This window comes from Phocoena sinus, chromosome 18, assembly GCF_008692025.1.
Source record: "Phocoena sinus isolate mPhoSin1 chromosome 18, mPhoSin1.pri, whole genome shotgun sequence".
Classification (NCBI taxonomy): domain Eukaryota; kingdom Metazoa; phylum Chordata; class Mammalia; order Artiodactyla; family Phocoenidae; genus Phocoena; species Phocoena sinus.
The window spans coordinates 11895507-11916635 of NC_045780.1; the positions used below are offsets into that span (position 1 = coordinate 11895507).

The 21129-nt window shown below is 42.2% G+C and overlaps 1 protein-coding gene across 9 annotated transcripts in view; it reads right to left on the bottom strand.

Annotated features, from left to right (window-relative positions):
- DCLK1 (doublecortin like kinase 1) overlaps nucleotides 1-21129 on the bottom strand; it is a 339558-nt gene that overhangs the window by 151993 nt on the left and 166436 nt on the right. For all 9 annotated transcript variants that reach the window (XR_004346634.1, XR_004346635.1, XM_032610859.1 and 6 more), the window contains exon 4: nucleotides 10785-10884. Coding sequence is in view for 7 of the 9 variants with exons in the window: in XM_032610859.1 (XP_032466750.1) it covers nucleotides 10785-10884 (100 nt within the window). In the remaining 2 variants the exon portion in view is untranslated. The remainder of the gene's footprint in view (nucleotides 1-10784; nucleotides 10885-21129) is intronic.

A 21129-nucleotide genomic window follows, 5' to 3' on the forward strand; every position in this document is an offset into this window, starting at 1 on the left:
GAGAAAGTAAAAGACAACTCCATGACTCACAACCTTGTTAAGGAGAATGCCGGTGCCATGAGCCAGCATAGGAAACCCAGAAGGAGAATAAAGGTGACCGAGAAGCTGATGAGTTCAGCTGTGGGCTGTGCTGAATTTCAGGTGGCTGTGGAATAACTGTAAGGATGCTCACGATAGTTGGAAATATGGTTCGGGAGCTCATGAGAGGAGTTGGGGTTAGAGATGTAGACTTGAGAGGAGGTACACTTAAGGAGTGTGTTGTCAAACATAAACAAACTTGGATTTGAACTCTAGTTAGTGTGAAAGGCTAAGTTCACCAAATCTCCTGTAACTCTTCTGTCAAGAGTTAAAACTTGGGACTTCCCTGGTGGTCCAGTGGGTAAGACTCTGCATTCCCAACGCTTGGGGCCTGGGTTCAATCCCTGGTCGGGGAACTAGATCCCGCATGCACGCAGCAAGTAAGAAGTCTGCATGCCACGACTAAGATCCAGCGCAGCCAAAATAAATAAATAAATACATGTTAAAAAAAAAAACAAAAAAAAAAACCAGGGGCTTCCCTGGTGGCACAGTGGTTGAGAGTCCGCCTGCTGAGGCAGGGGACACGGGTTCGTGTACCGGTCCGGGAAGATCCCACATGCCGTGGAGTGGCTGGGCCCATGAGCCATGGCCGCTGAGCCTGCGCATCTGGAGCCTGTGCTCCGCAACGGGAGAGGCCACAACAGTGAGAGGCCTGCGTACCGCAAAAAAAAAAAAAAAGAGGTAAAACTTGGGTTTTAGCTCTTGACAGAAGAGTAAAGGAGATTTGGTGAACTTAGCCTTTCACACTAACTAGCTGTGTGGCCTTGGACAAATTATTTATCACCAGAGCCTTAATTTCCTTAATTGTAAAATTGGGAAAATTATACATACTTCAAAGGCTTTGCTTATTGCATACCATCTGGTTGCCATTTGTCACTGTCACTGTTTACCATAACCATCATTGCTGAAGCCATTAAGGTAGATGAACTTGGCTAGGAATAGAGAGTAATTAAGTAGAAGAAAAAAAGAGTTGAGGAATGAATCTTAGGGGACAATTATTAAGGGATATATGGCAGAAGAACAGACTTGAAAGAAGCTCAGGAATAGTCATGGAGGTGGGCAGAAGACCAGGACAGACCATGAAGGACAAGGGGGGAATCACAGAAAATATCAAATCCTTCAAAAAAAAATAGGGGAGGGAAAAAAAAAATGGAGAACATGGGATTTAGTGATGTGAAGGTTACCCTTGTTTAGTGAACTATTACGTAAGTGGAGTGGAGGCAGTTACGAATGTAACAGGATTCAGAATGGAATTTTCATCCAGATTCCAAAGGGATGTGTATTAGATACCGAAGTGAGCTGTGAGATGGATCAGCTTCTGGAAATGTCAAAGTAGATGTAAGCAAACAATTACAGGCCTTAGTCTTCTTACCCACTTTCAAAGGTATAAAAGGCTTAAGTTATTAGAGAGAAAGGGAATTTGTGAGATGGATTTCTTTAGAGAGAGCTGTGCTGTGAATACCCTAATTCCAAAAGAGGGGAGATGCTTCCCTTCGCCTCAGCTGGGGCTTCACTGGGAGGACTGAAGAGCTTGGTCAGCGTCATCTGTGGATGGAGGGAAACAGCAGACTGGTGTTTGAGTGTTTGGCTTTCCCCCGAGAACTTCTGACAGAAGCGTAAAGGAGATTTGGTTGCAATGAATGGCTTATTGTTGGGGCAAAAGACACATGAGTGTTGCAACGGATCTGAGGGAGTGGGCTGGCATGAAGATAATTTAAATTCTTCCCTAGAGGCTCATCTGAGGCCAACAGGGAGAGCTTTGGAAAACAGGGACTGAGGGAGAAATATCCAAAGCTGGAAGAAACTGAACTGACCACATCAAAGAAGAGCTGAATGTTCCCAGTGAGTGTCCCTGAAGAACCCATGAAAACACCCGTAAGAGAAGTTGGCTTCGTATAGCATCTGCTGGCCCCGAGAGTCCAAGCCATCACAGCACAGCACAGTCACGTAGGAGTCTCCACCCCTTTCTCATCACGCTGCTCCTCTGACCCCTTCCCTACTCCAACCCTGGAAGGAGCAATAACAACACGGGGGAGGAGAGTAAGGAGAAAGAAGGTTAGCAACCCCGATTTTTTTTTCCTTCAGAGAAAGAACTCACTACATTGGGCCCCAGATAGGTAAGGACAAAGAACTCCAATGTGGAGTGACTACTGTGTGGGACTAGATATTTCCACTTCTGCGTTGAGATGGTGACCTGTAGCTAGGAGAGTCCATAACACTTTTTACTATCTTAGGAGGAAGCAGTAAAGTCTTGAGAGATTTGCCCAAGTGTCATTCAGTGGCAAGAGAAGAACTTTCACCACCATATAAATTTAAAAGGTAGTGGAGGACAATGTGGTAAATAAAAGAACGAAAACATGATTCTTGTGTTTTCAGTGTACCATTTACCCAAAGGTGTAACAAGTGAGTCAGGATGAGTCGATGGAGGCTTCAAGGACAGTGATACTTTTTAAGCTGTTTGGCAGAGACAGAAAGAGTACTGTGATTTGATGAGATGATGGACAGCTCTTTTAGGATGGGGGAAATTTTGGCATGGCCATGAGTTGAGGAGAAAGAGACTGAAGAGCCAGGGTAAAACAACAAACCTTCAAGAACAACAGGAAGGAAATGTTGATAAGGCAAAGTCATCAATAAGAGAAAAGACAAAGTCAAGTACACCATCATCCCCATTAGAAAGGAAGACTCTTCTTCCTTTGAAAGATGGGAGAAGGAGAGGAGAAGATGAGTGAAGATTTAGGGACATTTTGGTCTGGAAGGAAAGGAAAATAAAATAGTTTACTGCGAATGACTCTGAACATCCTGATGGTCTAGGAGGAAAGCTCATCTTCTAAGAATGAAGGCAGTGGGTGGTTTTTATTGCTCTGGAGTGGGTGGTTTTTACTGCTCTGGAGGACAAAATTAAGACCACTGTTGCACAAGCTACAGTGATATTTATTAGGGCTCAATATAACGAAGAACTTATTAAAAATGAGCACTACTGGACAGTGGTACTGGCCTTCTTATAAAGGTGTAAGTTGCCAGAACAGAGGGTTCTAGCTGGAGATGGATGAACAAGTGTAAGGAGGGAGGGTGAACTCACAGGGCTCCAAGAGTCTTAATGTACAGGATTTATTCTCAGTGTTATATTTTGTAGGTTTTCCCATGTGAACAAGTCAGGTATCACTGTTACTGAATACAATAAAGAGAAGTCCATGAGGACTGGAAGAGAAAGTATAAATAAAAGACTGCATATGTTACACAATGTCTTGCTTTCCTAAGGAGAAAATTATCTATTTGTAGCAAAGGAACTAGCTTGTACTTGAGTTAGAGTCTGTCTCCAAAGCATAATATGTCTCTATATGTCTCCAAAGTATCTATATTGTCTCCACAGCTTGGCAGTGGGTTAAATTAGAAAACATCACTATGTTCCAGGAGACTTTATATTTATGCATGAGCTAAAATGTAGCCATGGTGGAGGAAGTCTCCAGAACCCCTTTAGTTTTTCCACAGCTAAGAGGCAAATGGGAACTTGCTGACAAGAGTAAAGCACGTTAGCCAATGGGCTCTCTGTTTGGAACTCATAAAAAACACACTAGATTTTCTATTCGAAAATGAAATGTCACAGAAACTTGGCAATTATTCAACAAGACAGTTATAATTTTTTTTAAATAAGAACTTTAAATTCCTAATGTCAACATCTACTGAACCAATAAAGTATTCCAGCATCAGGTGTCAGCATCTCAAAGAAATCTGCCCACAGATTCAATTTAAAGTAGCCACACTGTTCAATTAAAGTTCAAATCTATAAAGAACTGTCAGTCTGTTGTGACCCATCAGATATTTCACTGCAATATTTCTCCAAAGAGATAAAATACACAAGAACAACGAGCAACAATTCATATTCTGAGTCAAAGTTCAGCATCTAAGATCCTTTGCCATTTTTAGACATAAGCAACATTAAAAGTCATATGAGGGGGCTTCCCTGGTGGCGCAGTGGTTGAGGGTCTGCCTGCTGATGCAGTGAGAGGCCCGCGTACCGCAAAAGAAAAAGTCATAGAAGGTCCTATTTCACGGAAGTGTTACTGTCTACAATTACTGGTGCCTAGAGCACTGCCTGCCACATGGTAAGTTAGTTTAGCTTACTGAATAAATGAATGGATACATGAAAGAATGAATGAATTTTTTTTTTTTGCGGTACGCGGGCCTCTCACTGTTGTGGCCTCTCCCGTTGCGGAGCACAGGCTTCGGACCCGCAGGCTCAGTGGCCATGGCTCACGGGCCCAGCCGCTCCGTGGCATGTGGGATCTTCCCGGACCGGGGCACGAACCCGTGTCCCCTGCCTCAGCAGGCGGACTCTCAACCACTGCGCCACCAGGGAAGCCCAAGAATGAATGAATTTTGTTAGCAGTAGCTCAAAAGCCACTTTGTGAGGAGGTCTCGTCAATCCAGACACTGAGCATCTTCACGGTGTTCCCAACGACCTTGTGGTTTCTCAGCATCACCAGCCCCAGGACAGAGCAGCTGGGCCATTAAAATTCCTTGAACCCAAATCAATGTGGACCTAAGGCCTGAGACTCCTAAACATTGTCAGTTTCAGAAGTCTGACTGGTTCTAAATGTGGTTTGGTTTAATCTTCCAGAGATTCCCTCCAGAAAAGAGTGGATATCTTCAAAGGTCTCTTAATTTCCCCTTACCTCCATCACAGGAATAAAAGCTGAGAGTGGGAAAAAGCAACAGAAAATCACTTTTCCTGTTCTAAAGAGCACCAAAAGCAAATCTTGGTGACATCTGCCTCCAATTAAGCCCAGCCAATGCATCTACGTGGCTGAGTCCAGCTGCAGTCCACCAGGAGGTATATTTCAGCTGAGGTGTCACTCACTAACATTATCCACTAAGTAATAAGGAACACAGTTTTGAACGTGCTTTGACATTTATTATCTCATTTGAGGTCCATTACAACCCAGGGGGGAAAAAAAAGGTGTTTTACAGAATAGGAAGCAGGCTTGGAGATGTAGAGACCACACAGCAAGTAGGACACGGAGCTTGGACTAGACCTTTGTCTTCTAATCCAGGGGTCCCCAACTGCCGGGCCGTGGACTGGTAGCAGTCCGCGGCCTGTTAGGAACTGGGTCGCACAGCACGAGGTGAGCGGTGGGCAAGCAATGGAAGCTCCATCTGCCGCTCCCCACTGCTCCCCACTGCTCCCCACCTCTCCCCACCGCTCCCCACCTCTCTCCACTGCTCCCCATGGCTCTCCACCGCTCCCCACTGCTCCCCATCGCTCACATTAACACCTGAACCATCCCCCCCACCCCCGTCCGTGGAAAAATTTTCTTCCACGAAACCAGTACCTGAGGCCAAAAAGGTTGGGGACCGCTGTTCTACCCTGTCCCCATACTGTTTCTACTACACTAGGTTCTAACCCTATTTTTCTATCACCCAGAGTTGGGGAAAGCAATCAGTGGTGCAGGGCGCTTCTGCTTCATCTCATTCAGGACATGAGTCCTTGGAAAGTGGGCAGGACGGAATATTTCTAGAAACATTTATCAAGTGGATTCTGGGTACCTGATACCATGGGGGTCCATAAGAGAGGAAATATCCCTTCTAGAATCACATACCCAGAAAGAACACTATACTCCAGGTGGGTCTTCCTATTGCAGGAAAAAGCTGGACTGGCATTCCCCAGAGACAGGACCTGGTGTGTGTGTGGACACACACACTCAGTCTCCCCAAAGTCTTAGTGCAGTTTGAAACTTTCATAACTTCAAAAGTATAAACGCTATAAACTTAACAAAAAACATCATGTGAAAGCTTAGTTATTCACCTTTCTTCTGTACTTTTATGCTAGACTGACTATACTTCTATGCTAATTTTTGTGAATTTTGAGTAACAATTTTAATTTTTGTTTCAGTCAACATTTGCGATCTTCAATCAGAGGGGCTCTATGGTTTAGTAATACATGATATGCCTACAATAATACAGCAAATGAGCCACATCTCATAAGAAGCCTGCAGTCCACTAAAAGCAAATCTTCACATGTGCTACTGTTAAAATACATGGCTCCTAACCAAGCTTGTAGCACTGGCTTGTTTTAAAAAAAAAAAAAAAAAATCCCAAGAGCTCTACTTCCTGTCTATGCCAATTCAACTTTATCTTCCTAGATACAATCCATCCTGTTAAAATTCTGTGGATCCTCACCTGTCTTCTACCATATTAGTTCCCCTCCCAGATGATTTCACCCACACACCATCAACTTTCTCAAATGGGCATCTCTAACGATGCTAAACTATACAGAATCCAAGGAAGAACCTTGGGGTGTGACTCTCAGCCGACAAACAGCCCCTCCCTTCAGGGACCTTATGGGGCCAATTCTAACAGAGATCTCTCCCAGCATATTCCAGCTATAAATCAGTATTGACACTTTCTGGACGAGGCAGTTCAATCAATTAAAAACACAACCACCTCTATCCTTCAGAACATACATCTTCATCTTAGTCAAAGGGATTTTAAGAGGGGCTCTGTCAAGTGCATTGCTGAAGTTCTCAGCCCATCCCTCTGGTCCCCCTGGTGAGTGATCCTACCTATGAAAGGTAAGGGGAGAGGCAGCCTTATCACAGCTCTGTTGTTTATGTATTCTAATTACGATAAAGCTATAACTGTGCAAATCGAAAGACAGGACAAAACAAACAAGGGAAGATGAGTTTACTTGTAACTCAAGTTCAAATAAAATCTGGACAACTCCAAACAATATTTGTCCCCGCCAAAAAAAGATATGTCAGAGACCTAACCCTGGTACCTGTGAATGTGACCTTATTCGAAATAGAATCTCTGCAGATGTAATCGCGTTAAGGTGAGGTCATACTGGATTAGGGTGAACCCTAATCCAATAACTGGTGTCCTGATAAGAAGAGGGACATTTGGACACACAGAGAAGCCCAAGTGAGGATGGAGGCAGAGGCGGGAGTGATGCTACAACAAGCCAGGGATACCAAGGATTAATGGCAACCATCCACAACTACGAAGAGCACAGAAGGATTCTTCCCTAGAACCTTTGGGAGGAGCACAGCCCTTCTAATACTTTGATCTTGAACTTTTGGCCTCCAGAACTGTTAGAGGATCAATTTTTGTTGTTTTAAGCCACGGTGGTTCTTTGTTACAGCAGCCCTAGAAAGCAAACACGACACCTAAGCAAAAATATGTTAAGTTTGAAGTCATGCTTATTAACACTGGAATCAAGGACACTTGGAAATTGGTAAACAGAGAGGATGAACAGAAAGGACAAATACCATATGATATCACTTAAATGTGGAATCTAAAATATGACACAAATGAACTGATCTACGAAACGGAAACAGACTCACAGACATAGAGAACAGACTTGTGGTTGCCAAGGGGAAGGAGGGGGCGGGGGAGGGACGGAGTGGGAGTCTGGGATCAGCAGATGCAAGCTAGTATATAGAGAAAGGATAAACACCAAGGTCCTACTGCATAGCACAGGGAACTATATTCAACATCCTGTGATAAACCATAATGAAAAAGAATATAAAAAAGAATGTACACACACACACATATATATATAACTGAATCACTCTGCTGTACAGCAGAAATGAATACAACATTGTAAATCAACTATACTTCAATAAAAAAATTAAATTAAAATTTAAAAAAAAGGATGGGTGAGGTTTAGATGCCTGCGTAGGTGTCAGGCCTGGCAGGGGTGAAGTAAGTTGGTGAAGAAACTGGTCAGGTGAGTTTGAGGGTGCTGGATTTGAGGCTGGGGGGTGAACAGAAGGTGACAGCCTGTGACAGGCTCCTCACCAAGGAGTTACTTATCTCTCCCAGGTAAGAGGGAGGCATTTCTCAACAAAATCCTCTCACTTTTTAATGGCAGCAAATCATAGATTCATCAGTTTACCATCCATATACAAGCAAAACCACGTGAAGTTTCCTGTCTCCAATGTGGCATTTCCCTTGACTACGTTTCATCATTTCTAAATTAGACCACGAGCCACACAGGGGAAGGACCTGTTGGCCTGTCCTGTCTCCATACATAGTGCTGCATCCACCACGGTAGAAGGTGCTAAGAATCCAGCGATTGATGACGATATTGCTAAAATGGTTACATGTGGAGCTGGAAGAAGGAAGGCATTTTTTTTTATTCCATGTGAAAACAGGGGAGGAAGGAGGCTCCCTTGAAGTTTCTCATATTGATCTGGCTCTACTGTAGCCCCATGAAATAAATGTCTGTAATGGCAGAACGCCTCGCTGCAAAGACCTTAAGAGCCATCTCCAGAAGCTTTAAAGACCTTAAGAGCCATCTCCAGAAGCTTTCCCAGCAGTAATGAGGGGGATGTATTATTGCTAATCCTGAACACACTGGGAGCGGGGTTAATTTTGAGAGATAAAATAAAAGTGCTGCCTTGTGGCAAAGGACCGCTTCTTGGCGCCATTAAATCAAGCACAGCCCTGCGCCGGTATTAATTCAGTAGACTCCTGGGCCCCCTGCCGACGCTCCTTTTAGGAAGCTACAATGCAAGAGGCCAAATGAAGCCTCAACGTGCAAATACCACTTAGCAAGTACAAATAAGCTGGGCTAAATCATGCTCAGAGCACGTAAGAAAAGATTCAAATGTTAATACATTAGCACCAGAACATGCCGTACAAGCAACAGGGAAATTGCAGTTGTCAACGTGCGAATTTAGTCTCAGGGTAGGTTCATCCAAGGAAGTAAAAATCTCAATTTAGACTTCTTTCTACCCCCTCCCCCAATCCACGTGTTTCTCTGAGGATGGGGGAGGACACTGTTACTCAGCAAATGTATTTCACACCAAGAAATGCTTAGGGTATATTCATCTCAGGAAAGGATGGGAAGTTCTCACTTTCTCACTAAAATAGTTTGAAGTGGTCCTTCAAATGGCCAAGCCATATGTGATGGTCAATATCCCTTGATGCGTGTGTGTGCGTTCACACGTGTGCATGTGTGCGTGTATATATATGCATTCCTATTAATAAGAAAGGTTTCTAAAGGGAGAGCACAGGGATTTTTCTGTTGTACTTTTCAGAAAGCCTGCCTGCCCACCATCACAGATGAACACGAACGAGTAGGCTGCAGTGTTCTGAGTTGAGAGCACATTGTCAAGAGGGAAAGCCCAGCACGAGGCCACACCAAGCAAGGCAGGGTGGGGGAGAAGCCCCAAGTCTACCTGGGGGCTGGGTAGAGATGGAGGGCTAGGGAACCCCAGGCCAACTCTGCTGATTTGAAACTGAGCTGTATTCCTGTTCGAGTCTGACAGGCTGCTTTCCGTATCAAAGCAACAAATGAAACTCTCATTTCAGAACGCGTCTGGTCTCTCGGACCATTCTATCAGAAACAGCTATTTTCTTTAAATCGAAAGTCAAGGCAGTTTATTTTTCTCAAAACTGTGCTGCAGGCTCTTCTGCCTGACTCCCAACATTCAGTTGTTTCGCACAATGGCAAAGCTGTCTCATCCCCAAGAAGGCCCTCCCAGAGGACATTACATGTGTGATAGGTGTACATAAATCTGTGCCCCCAAGGACAGTCTATCAGAGATAAAGATGGAAGGTATTTAGAGGGAAAGAGACACCAAACCACTCTTCCAGTTAAGCCCTTTCAACCAAAATGACTTAAATCTCTTCAAGGGATATATCTATATAAACTTTTATTGGGCATTTAAAGTTTTCATGGTAAAGGGACAATCTCTCTTGTTCTCATCCCACCCTATATACCCTAAGTCACATTAAAATGACGAAATAATTGTAGTGTGTTTAAATGCATGTAACTCTACGTGATACGTAGATACTCTATGTGAATGTACATCAGCTGTATTGGAGCTCCAGTATTTCCCAGCCACTCACTCAAAAACTCACTGATTTACATGCATTCATCTAAGCAAGAAATTCACTATCACGTCAAAAAGTATTTCCAACTAGCAACAGTTTGAATTGTCAATAAATATGTACTATGTCCCTAATTAAACCAGAAGTAATATGATCAAGGAAAGGTCTCTGTTCAGGGCAATAATCTTCCCTGTGATGCTGTTAAGATTCTGAGATGATTTATGGTATCAGAAAACATCATCCTTGAAGTTACAACCTTTCACATTCATATGCTAAGATGCACCTTTTCCTCTTTATCAACTGTTCCTCCTCTAACAAATGTAAAAAGAAAATCACACTCCATTTTCAATGGAAGGAAGCTTCCCTCCTCTCTTTTGATCCTTCATAGATTCTAATGACATACAAACTCTGAAGCATTTAAAGGAAAAGGACACGAAACCATCTTTCTCAGTTAGGACCTAAAGGATAAAGGAGGCCATGTGAAAGCTGAGTCTAGACATATACTCAATAATTTTATGTTACACATCTTTCAACTACGCATTTTGACAAAAATATATAATTAAAAATGTAGAAATCGGCACCATGATTTTTCTATAGAACATCAATTTAGTTATGAAATGGTTATAAATTAGCCACTGGTAATTTACCCTTTAAATGATTTAACCTTCCCAATGATCATTTCATCTGTTTTCTATATTTTAAAAAAAATCAAAGAAATTCAAGATATGGAAAAGCCATGTTGGTTGAGGATCTGAAACTGATTTGGTAGCTTTTGAGTTGACATAATCTTGGCCTGGTGCAGCTCATTTTGGAAAGCTGCCTCAAATTTCCCCTGGTTTTGAACTTTTTTTTTTTTTTTTTTTCCTTACCACTTTCATCTAGCAAGAAATCATCCTGGTAACGGAACTTCTCCGGTCCACATGCAATAAAAATGTCATCGTCACCAAAGAAGTCCTGAAGGCACATCACCTACAAGAGAAAAGCATGGCACTCAGCAAGGGGTCAGCAGAACAGCAATTACAACAATGCATCCCTGCAAGTGGACATCTGCATAAAGCCACTTCCCATCTAATGGAATCAACAGGGCAGCTTCTCCAGAGGAATTTCAAAAGAAGGTTGCAAGCATCTGTTACTAGTAAGAAACTTGTTCCGTTTCAGTGGTGCAGGAAGACGGGATAAGGAAAACAGAACCGGTAACTGTCACATTTATTACTTGATATATCAATAGGATATGAGGTAAGAACCCTTTATTTTCATAACAGAGAGGACGCAGCAACATGTGGAAAAAGGAGCGCTCCTTCACTCTTCCGAACGTAACAGTCCCTGATAGCAATAAAAGTCAGCATCTGATTTTAGCAACAAATACCTTTTCTAGTAACTGATGCCATAGTTGCCATACACACGACGATCACTGGGGTAACAAACGGAGAAGGATAGTTATATCCTAACAAGAATATAACCATCTCCTTGAGACCCATTCTACCTCCAGCTAAAACAAAAATGGTACCCTTCATACAAGGACTAATAGAATACAGTAGTAATAAATAAATAAATAATAGAAAAAGTCATTTCTGAGATTTAGATACGGAGGGACTGTATGCCCTGCACTCGAGCTAAGCTAAACTCTAACACTCCTGTGGGCTCCCCAGCTTGTAGTCACCCAAAGGGAAAGTTTTTAAACAACTTTTTGATATTTATTCAATTTCTTCTCCCATACGAACTTTGAGAGCTAAATGCCGCTTTCCAAGTAAATGTGGTCCAGATGAATAATTTCAAGCTTATTGCTCTCTGTCTGTGGATACGTGGACGTGCGGTGTAATACTTTTTTTTGTTCACAGTATGTATAATGCCAGCAGAAGGCACCGGAAACGCTACTGATTTCTATCTATTTTCAATTTTCCTTGACTGCTTGGAGCAGACTGTAAAGCGGTCAACTGAAGGCACCATTCAGAGCTGTATGAAATAGACTTTCTTATTTATCTATTGCACTTTCCCTTGGACATTTAAGGACCAGAGACAAGCTTCCCTGTGTCTGATATGTGAGATATTTTTGGTCTGTGTTTCCTACGAGCCCCTCCCTTATCGTTGGTAGCTTCATCCACAGAGCACCTGTGGGGTTCTGTTCCTTGTCAGTTCCTGGAGCATGACCCTGACAAGTCAAAGATGCTGTAGGACTTCCAGAAATAAGTTGGGAGAACACTTTAGAGCCCCAAATGCAATGCTGTGCAAGCTTTAGATAGTTTTTCTTAAATAATCTCTCATTTCCAAATAATCGCTTGGCTGAGGTTTTAAGAATGATATTTCTCTAACAGTTTGATGGTAAGCATTAAGTGTGAGTGAGGGACATTCATGGTTGTCAGTACTTATTCTGTCTGCAAAAGCTTTGAAAACACAGGTGACTGAAGGGGGACCTTGAAATCATCGAGGAAGACGGACCCAAGGTCTTAAGACTCATGTCAGAAGCTCTGTCTACTTGGGTTAAAAACAGGCTCTTTGAATTCAGAACCCACTCTCCGTTTCACTCCTCTCTGTCAGATTCCAACCACGACCTTGTTCATTTTTACCTTTATGACACAGCACTCCTCACCCCAGCTTTCTTTATCAGCGTGGGTATCATCCCAACCAACCCTACGTAGGCCGTTGTCATTTTACGTGCAGAAGTCCATACTGTGCCGACCGTATGTCCATTAGCATACAGCACACATGCATACAAAAGTGAGTAAGAATGGGAAACCGTGTCCTTTTCAGGCAAAATGTGAATTAACCCTAAAAAAGCAGTATTTCCTAAAGTTAGAATGATTAATAGCATTTGTGCCCCAAATGGTCCCATGGCCAAAGAGATTTGGGGAATATTTAACCAGTAGAAACAGGTTTCTTTACTTCTGGTCTTCTCAAAACCCTTAGTGTGCTAATGTACACTGCAACTCCAAAGAGGAGATGATAGAAGGATATAGTGTTTCCCAGACTTATGTGATTCTGGAACTCTTCTCACCCGCGTTGGTATGGACTCCTTTCTGACAGGGTCCCTTTGGTACCGTGCTGACAGCCATAAGTGAAAAGAACACACAAAGGAAATAAGAGTCACTTACCCTACTCCTGAGCAGCCATATTTCTCTAGCTGATAAATATTTATTGGCTAATTTTTAAATCATTCAAACATTTATGCTGGGCCTACTCTGTGCCAGGCTTTGCGCCAAACTTTATGATGACAAAGCTCTGATGGATGAAAAGTACTGTTTTCCAAAAGAAACTGTCCTTTCTTTCCTCACAGTCCCATCATTTGCATTTTAGAGCATCAGATGGCCAACGAGAAGACATTCATCTACTGGTGCCTATTTTATGCCACTGCTAAGCAGACAAATAACTATCAAAACTATAGTGTATTATAAACAGGTTGCCAGCCAACTCCCATCCATCATAATCCCATGGCCAGCCTCCCAGAAGACTCAGAGAACGGAACAGACAATGATGCAGCCTGGACAGTTTAGGTATAATTCTGTTGGCAAGTGGGAACTGAAAAAGGATGAACTTTTGATGTTGTTTCCAACTCCAGGATTCCAAGAACGTAAAAGGAACGCAGTGATGATTAAGGAAAACTGTCATCGCTCGGCACAAAAAAAGGGAAAAGTCCTTTCAATGCCAAGCAACATGTATTCATTTACGTCTCAATTTTCAGTGACTAAAATCAAGAATTTGTTCAACTGTCAGAAACTGTGATGTTTTCTGTGCTTTCTGCTCTGGCACCATTTAGCCATTTCCCTGCTCACAACCTCCCACCAGAGAAGGCGGGTACAGTCAGTAGATCAAATTCAAATTTATAAAACTGCTCCCTGTTAGAAGCCTTGGTAAAACAGTTGATAGCAGAGGCTTAAACATAAGGTTACAATAAATATGGATTCAGGATAATCTATGCCCTTCAGTTATCCGTGCTCTCACTCTTTATCACTGATATTGAGGTAGCTGTACATGTATTCCATCTAACAATAAAGAATAACAGAAGAAGATTTATAACCCTTTTCTCTAGGCCAATATACTTTGAGAACTTTCCTTTAGGCATTACTGTACATTCTGATATCAAAAGATTAGAAAAGATAGAGAAATGTAAAACCAGTGTTGTACACAATGATCTGATTTTATATGTTTACACATTGTTATTCCTTTTTAAGTTTGAGGTTCTCAAAAGTCAGAGTGGTAACCAGCTTTGAGAAATAAGTTCCACTTATGGATTAAAAAAAAAAAACATGCTCCTTGCTACAACAAGATAGTGAGAGTTGACCTATTCTTTCATGAACTCTCTGGTTGGTAGGTATCAGATGTTGGACTCATCCATCAATATTAGATCCAGGGAAGATGCAAAGGCAGAGATAAGAAGTTTGAGAAAAGAAAGTCCAACCTGTTCCTGTTTAACCATCATTCTCTTGCCCCCAGAAGAGTTGGTATTGTCAGCATACACCCACCTCCACTGTCTCCATGGCCACAGATGCTGCCTCTGTATCGTCTCCCAAGCCCAGGCCTTTCCTGCCCCTCCTCTTCACCATCACCACATCAGTCCAGACCTTAGCCTCTCACCTGTGGACCTTAGCATTTCCCTCTCATGGTTTTTCTCATTCCCATCTCCTTTCTCTCCCACAGGTCCTATTTAATCCTCTTAATCTCCTTCTCCTCAGAAAACTTTTACCATCTCCCTCCATGGCTCAGAAAAGCATCAATGGCTTATCATCAAATTAAAGTTCATCTTTGAGTTTGGTGTTCCAGACTCCTCAAAATCTGGTTCCAACCTGTCTTTGAAGTCTATGGTAGGTTTACCCATGGCATGGTGCCTGATACTTAATAAGCATTGGATGGGTGGGTGGGTGGATGGATGGGTGGGTGGATGGATGGGTGGGTGGATGGATGGGTGGATGGATGGATGGATGGGTGGATGGATGGATGGATGGGTGGATGGATGGATGGATGGATGAGAGATAAATCTAAGTACTATGCTCCAACCTGAAACATGTTCCAGTTTATCTGCGTTACTGATTCTCCTCGGAAAAGGGCTTTTTCTTTCCCATGCGTGTGTGGCTTTGGTATGATTTTTTTTTCCCCATTAGGTATCCCCTCCTACTAACTCTTGGCCTATTCAAATCCCTCCTATAAGTCAAAGCTCAGTTGAAGATCCAAGCCTTACCTTCTCTACCCACTCCAATCCAAAGTGCCTTGCCCCTGCTCTGAACACCTAATCTTCACTCAATAAATGTTCATTGGGCACCTATTATTTGCCAGCCACCCTGCTAGGCCTTGAGAACACGACTGCCCTCATCCTTCCCCTATTCATTTCCAGCACATATGTGCACAGACTGACACTCCTAACACATGGCGGTGAATTAGTAATTCAGCAGAGAGTAATCTGCAATACCTTCCAGTGGTTTTTCATGGGCCTGGAGGCAGGCAGCTGGGGTGCAGCTCGTGCTCTGCCATTACAACTGACTTGAGCAAATCAGGAAACCCTGCTTCTAAAGACCCTAAACTTTGGGCAGAGGCAGTGCCTCCCTGAGTGCGATTCTGCGTCACAATGGGAACATCTGCTCTGGCACCATTTCCCAAGAGCACAGCCCTGTCGTCAAAGCCCGGGTTCTGCATTCACCCAGCTCTGCCCCGTAGATGCTATTCTCTTTGTGCCTCCGTTTGTCATATCGGTGGTTTTAAGAATTCGACTGTGAATCTGAAGAGAATAAATCCTCAATAAATTTTAGCTATTTTTATTAGCCCAAATATAGTTTTCCTTCCAAATAAGTATAAATCAAATGTACACCTAATATAAACAAATAAAACATTTTTTAAAAAATGTTAGTATGTAACTCCTGGGCACAACAAACAGCCTTCTTCTCTAAGTAGATTCGGGTCAAATGTAGCATATGGGTGCCCCTTCTCACTTTGAGAATAGGGGTTCTATGGATATAATTATCTTGGTGCAAAGCACACTTTGAATTAGTATCAGGGAATTGGTGCAAAGCTGGTAGAAGTTGCTGACAAGAAGTTGGGTTCATGCCTCTGATTTCCATCAAGTTTCCACTGATGAAGAACCTAGGGGTAAGATAGGAATAAAGAGACAGACCTACTAGAGAATGGACTTGAGGATATGGGGAGGGGGAAGGGTAAACTGTGACAAAGTGAGAGAGTGGCATGGACATATATACACTACCAAACATAGGGTGGATAGCTAGTGGAAAGCAGCCACATAGCACAGGGAGATCAGCTCGGTGCTTTGTGACCGCCTAGAGGGTTGGGATAGGGAGGGTGGGAGGGAGGGAGATGCAAGAGGGAAGAGATATGGGAACATATGTATATGTATAACTGATTCGCTCTGTTATAAAGCAGAAACTAACACACCATTGTAAAGCAATGATACTCCAATAAAGACGTTAAAAAAAAAGTTTCCACTGAAATGATGCTGTGACAGTCACCTGCAAATATGTTTACCTGCTTTCACATGTATATATAATTCTATGAACCATTATCTTAATCAGGGCCTATCGGGGTCTGTCACCAACTTTTAGTTTTGTGGGAACTGGAGATTTGTATTCCTCTGCGAAAAGTGTCCTTTGTTGAAATGTTCCTACACTAGAAAAGAAATTACAGATGTATTGTATACAATTCATAAAAGAGGTAGTTTATGGCACACAAGGCTTAATATTCCATCAATTAATTTGCAGTTCTTACCTAACACTTTGGTTACTATGTGAAAATCTAATCCCAAATATAAACACCACTGTACCTGAAAAAACACGGACGATTATAATTGCCAGATGAGCTGGAAAAAGCCTTTGAATGAGGATCAGGATACATAGGTTCTGAGCACAGATTTGCCATAGTCTTTGTATACACTTGGACCGGTTACTTAAATTCTCTTACTTATCAGTTTCTGTAATGGTTCTGTTTTACCACGGTAATTATGTGATGAAGATATAAAGAAAAGATGAAAATTCTCTTCTGGGTGTGATATAGCAACAAGAATATTTCTATATATATTACTATACTTAACCTTCAATATACATTATTACATTTAAGCCCCTCTGCTATGAAGGAGACAGACTATTAAACAATAGTTAGATGCTACTATTTTCCCTATTTTAAGATTTAAAAAAACTTAGCCAGATTAAACAGAAGATCAATAGGAATTTGAAACCAGGTCAGTTAGAATTCAAATGCAGGCTCTTAACTACCAAGTTTCAGGAAAACAAGTCTATTCAAATTCATAGAAACATGTACCCTTCCAATTTTGTATTATAAATTTCAGTTGATAAAACCATTTAGTTATCCCATATATTGTACATTAATAGCTTATAATAAAAAGTATTAAAGCAAGTTTGAATTATTTCTTTGACTCAAGGAAAACATTATTCAGTTTTCTGACATTCTTTATGTGAAATCTGAATTCATCTCTTTCCCATTAACTTGTCTTTATGCACTCTCGTCCCAGGGGACCAAGCTGCTTACATGGAGGGGGAAAAAAAAAAAAATCACAGCAGACAAATATGGACTTCCTCTGCTCTGAGCTTCCGGTCTGAGTTGCTCTACAAGGGCAGAGATTCAAACAAAGGCAATAAAAGCATCTGCTATTTACACGTTTCCAAAGCAGGACTGTGGAATCTATTCCCCCTTACTGGAATGAGATCTCCATGGTGACGCTGACATCAGGGAACAGGGCGAGATTCTCAGCAGCGCCTGTATGATGAAATTTTCTTTACAAGAGTGACCTCTACCAACGAAGTTAGGGATATCTCTGCAGCCATGGCCTCATATGTTTGAAGCCACACCAGCCAACTGTGTCTTTATCAGGTGTCTCCCGGTATGTTAGAGACGCTAAAAATATTTCACTGTCACCTATTTAATGTATTTTAAGTGAAATTACAAACCACCACAAAAAATAAAAGCCAAGAAATTCAGTCCATTTATTGGAATCACTGAGTATCCCTATCCTTTCTGTTTCAATTTTCTTTTTTAAAAAAAGGATATAATACTAATTATAATAATTTCTCATTCTTCTTGATACCAGTTAAAGAGGGTAGCTTTAAAGGTTCTGTTGTCTACATTTTGATGAGATAATCTTTACCAAAAAGGAATACTTAGACTTTTGAAAAAAAGTCCAGTCACCTGTGTATCTAAGGCACCAGAATCAACAATCTCCTTTCTACACAACTCGTAATATGACCATTATAATTAGCTCTCAGTTAAAACTTGACACACATAGGCCCCCTCCTCCTGTCAAAACTTAATTTTGAGAAGATTTCTCTTCCAATTTCATTCCATACTTGGCTTCATTTCTTAACTCTTAGCACTGAGCATTGTTATGACCCATGAGATTATAAGTCAACCATTGTGAATTTTCCTGTTCTATAATCATGTAATTCCATACATTTCTGGTTCTAAAATATGTCTACAATTAGCTTATAGCCACATATCAGGAATACGTTATATTATTGTCACAAAAATACATTCTCCATTGTTCCTTTATCACTTTTTCATTTCTTTGATGACAAACTTATACAAACGGTATTTTATTTTACAATTGCTCTTCTAGCTATAAATTCTAGTGGGAAGCTGCTGCATAGCACAGGGAGGTCAGCTCGGTGCTTTGTGACCACCTAGAGGGGTGGGATAGGGAGGGTGGGAGGGAGCCTCGAGAGGGAGGGGATATGGGGATATATGTATACGTATAGCTGATTCACTTTGTTATACAGCAGAAACGAATACAACGTTGTAAAGCAAGTATGCTCCAGTAAAGATGAAAAACAAAGACATTTCTAATAAGGAAAAATATTTTCAAGAAACTATGGTTCTTCCCCAGAAAAAGATATAACCAGTAAGAAAAGCAATACATTATTCTAATAATAGTAAAATAATAGTAACAGAGAGAAGAAAAGAAAGACCCTCAAACTGCTTTTTACAAGTTTGAAGCTCTAGGATCCTCTTTTGCAGAAGTGGGTAATATTGCTGGAATTCAGAACTGGCTTGGAGCTAACGCTGGAAGAGCACGCTGCTGCTTAAAAGAAATGGAAAAAAGAAATGTTCTCCTTTGAAATGCAAGCAATTTAATTTGCTGCATCAACCAGAAAAAAAGAATTCCAATAATTATGGAATGGAAAGCACATCTATTCCTTAAGTGTGTTCTCAGCCGCTGGCTCACATGGACATCACCTAGGGAAGACCGCCATGGAGCATCCTCTCTCGTGGAGCTATGCGCTCTTCATACAGGGTCACCATCCTTCATGGGACAGCAACCTATTCTAAATGATGGATCTTTCATTACTTATCCTATTTTTTAAATACTAACATCCTCCTCTTCTTCTTCTTCTTTTTTTTTTTTTTTTAGGAGTAAAGTGACCCTCTAGTACCAAATACTGATAGGGGGCATTGACTCTGCCACCTAATAGGTATGTGACCGTGGGCAGCTATTAAACGTCCTCAGCCTCAGTTTCTGCATCTGTAAAATGGGGCTTATTGTGCAGAGTTCCTTGAGAATTCAATGAATGAAGGTAGTTAAAGCCCTCAGTAACTACTGGCCCACAGGGGGACGGGCAGCTGCTACTATCCGTGCTGGCACTGGCCAGGCACGGTAGGTCTCTGGGCCAGGCATCATGATGAGGAATCTGGGGCTACCATTTGAGAATGGAATACTAAAACCTTTGAACATCTGGGAAAGAGGAGTGTGGAGAACAGAGCTGACCTCAGAGGCCTCCAATTCTGCCCTCTTGACAAGTTAATGTAACCTCAATCCCACTGCTGTGTTTGCTTTCTCCTGAGACTTCCCTCCTGTTGGCTACCACATCCTTAAAATAGCTTATTCTAAGGGCTTCCCTGGTGGCACAGTGGTTAAGAATCCGCCTACCAATGCAGGGGACAGGGGCTGGAGCCCTAGTCTGGGAAGATCCCACATGCCGTGGAGCAACTAAGCCTGTGCACCACAACTACTGAGCCTGCGAGCCACAACTACTGAGCCTGTGCTCTACAGCCCTCGAGCCACAACTACTGAGCCCGCATGCCACAACTACCGAAGCCTGTGAGCCTAGAGCCCATGCTCCGCAACAAGAGAAGCCACCGCAATGAGAAGTTCACGCATCACAATGAAAAGTAGCCCCTGCTTGTCACAACTAGAGAAAGCCCGCGCACAGCAACAAAGACCCAACACAGCCATAAATAAATAAATAAATAAAATCTATTAAAAAGAAGTAGCTTAATCTACCTGCCACTCTTCACTTAAGGAGTTAAACCATAGTGCAAGAACGTGGAAACTGTCACACAGTCATCTCTTTAAAGAGGGCACAAATAATCTCTGATCTGAGCTCAGAAGCAAATGCATACCACTTACCTCAAGATGGATGCTACGGTCTGAATGTGTCCACCCAAATCTATATGCTGAAATCCTAGCTCCCAGTGTGATGGTATGGGAAAGTAGGGCCTCTGGGAGGTGATTAGGTCATGGGATTAGGGTCCTTATAAAAGAAGCCTGAGGGGTTCCTTTGCCCCTTCTGCCAGGTGAGTTTACAGCAAAAAGACAGCCATCTAGGAAGCAGGCTCTTACCAGACACTCAATCTTGGATTTCTCAGCCTCTAGGCCTGTGAGAAATAAATTTCTGTTGTTTATGACCCACCCAGACTACAGTACTATTTTGTTTTTATTTTTATTTATTTATTTATATATTTATTTTATTTATTAGGCTGTGTTGGGTCTTCGTTGCTGCGCGTGGGCTTTCTCTAGTTGTGGCGAGCGGGGGCTACTCTTGGTTGCGGTCGCTTGTCTCGTCATGGAGCACGGGCTCTAGGTGCTCAGGCTTGAATAGCTGTGGCTCACGGACTCCATAGTGCACGGGCTTAAGCTGCTCCGCGGTATGTGGGATCTGCTCGAACCCATGTCCCCTGCACTGGCAGGCGGATTCTTAACCACTGCCGCCACCAGGGAAGTCCTACAGTATTGTGTTACAGCAGACCTAACGGACTAAGGCAAGGGACGTTCAAGCTGAGGCCTGCCACGCGCCCAACAACAGGGTTATTTAACAAGCCTGATTCAAGTCATTCTTTTCAGGGCTAGAAAAAGAGTTAAACTTACATGCTGTTGCTGAGAGGATCTTCTAAAAGATCCATGTAAGTAGGTAGTGGAGATTGTGACTCAGTTTCTAATTAGGCAGAAACATTATACTATGATCACTGGAAAAAGAAGACATAAACTATTAT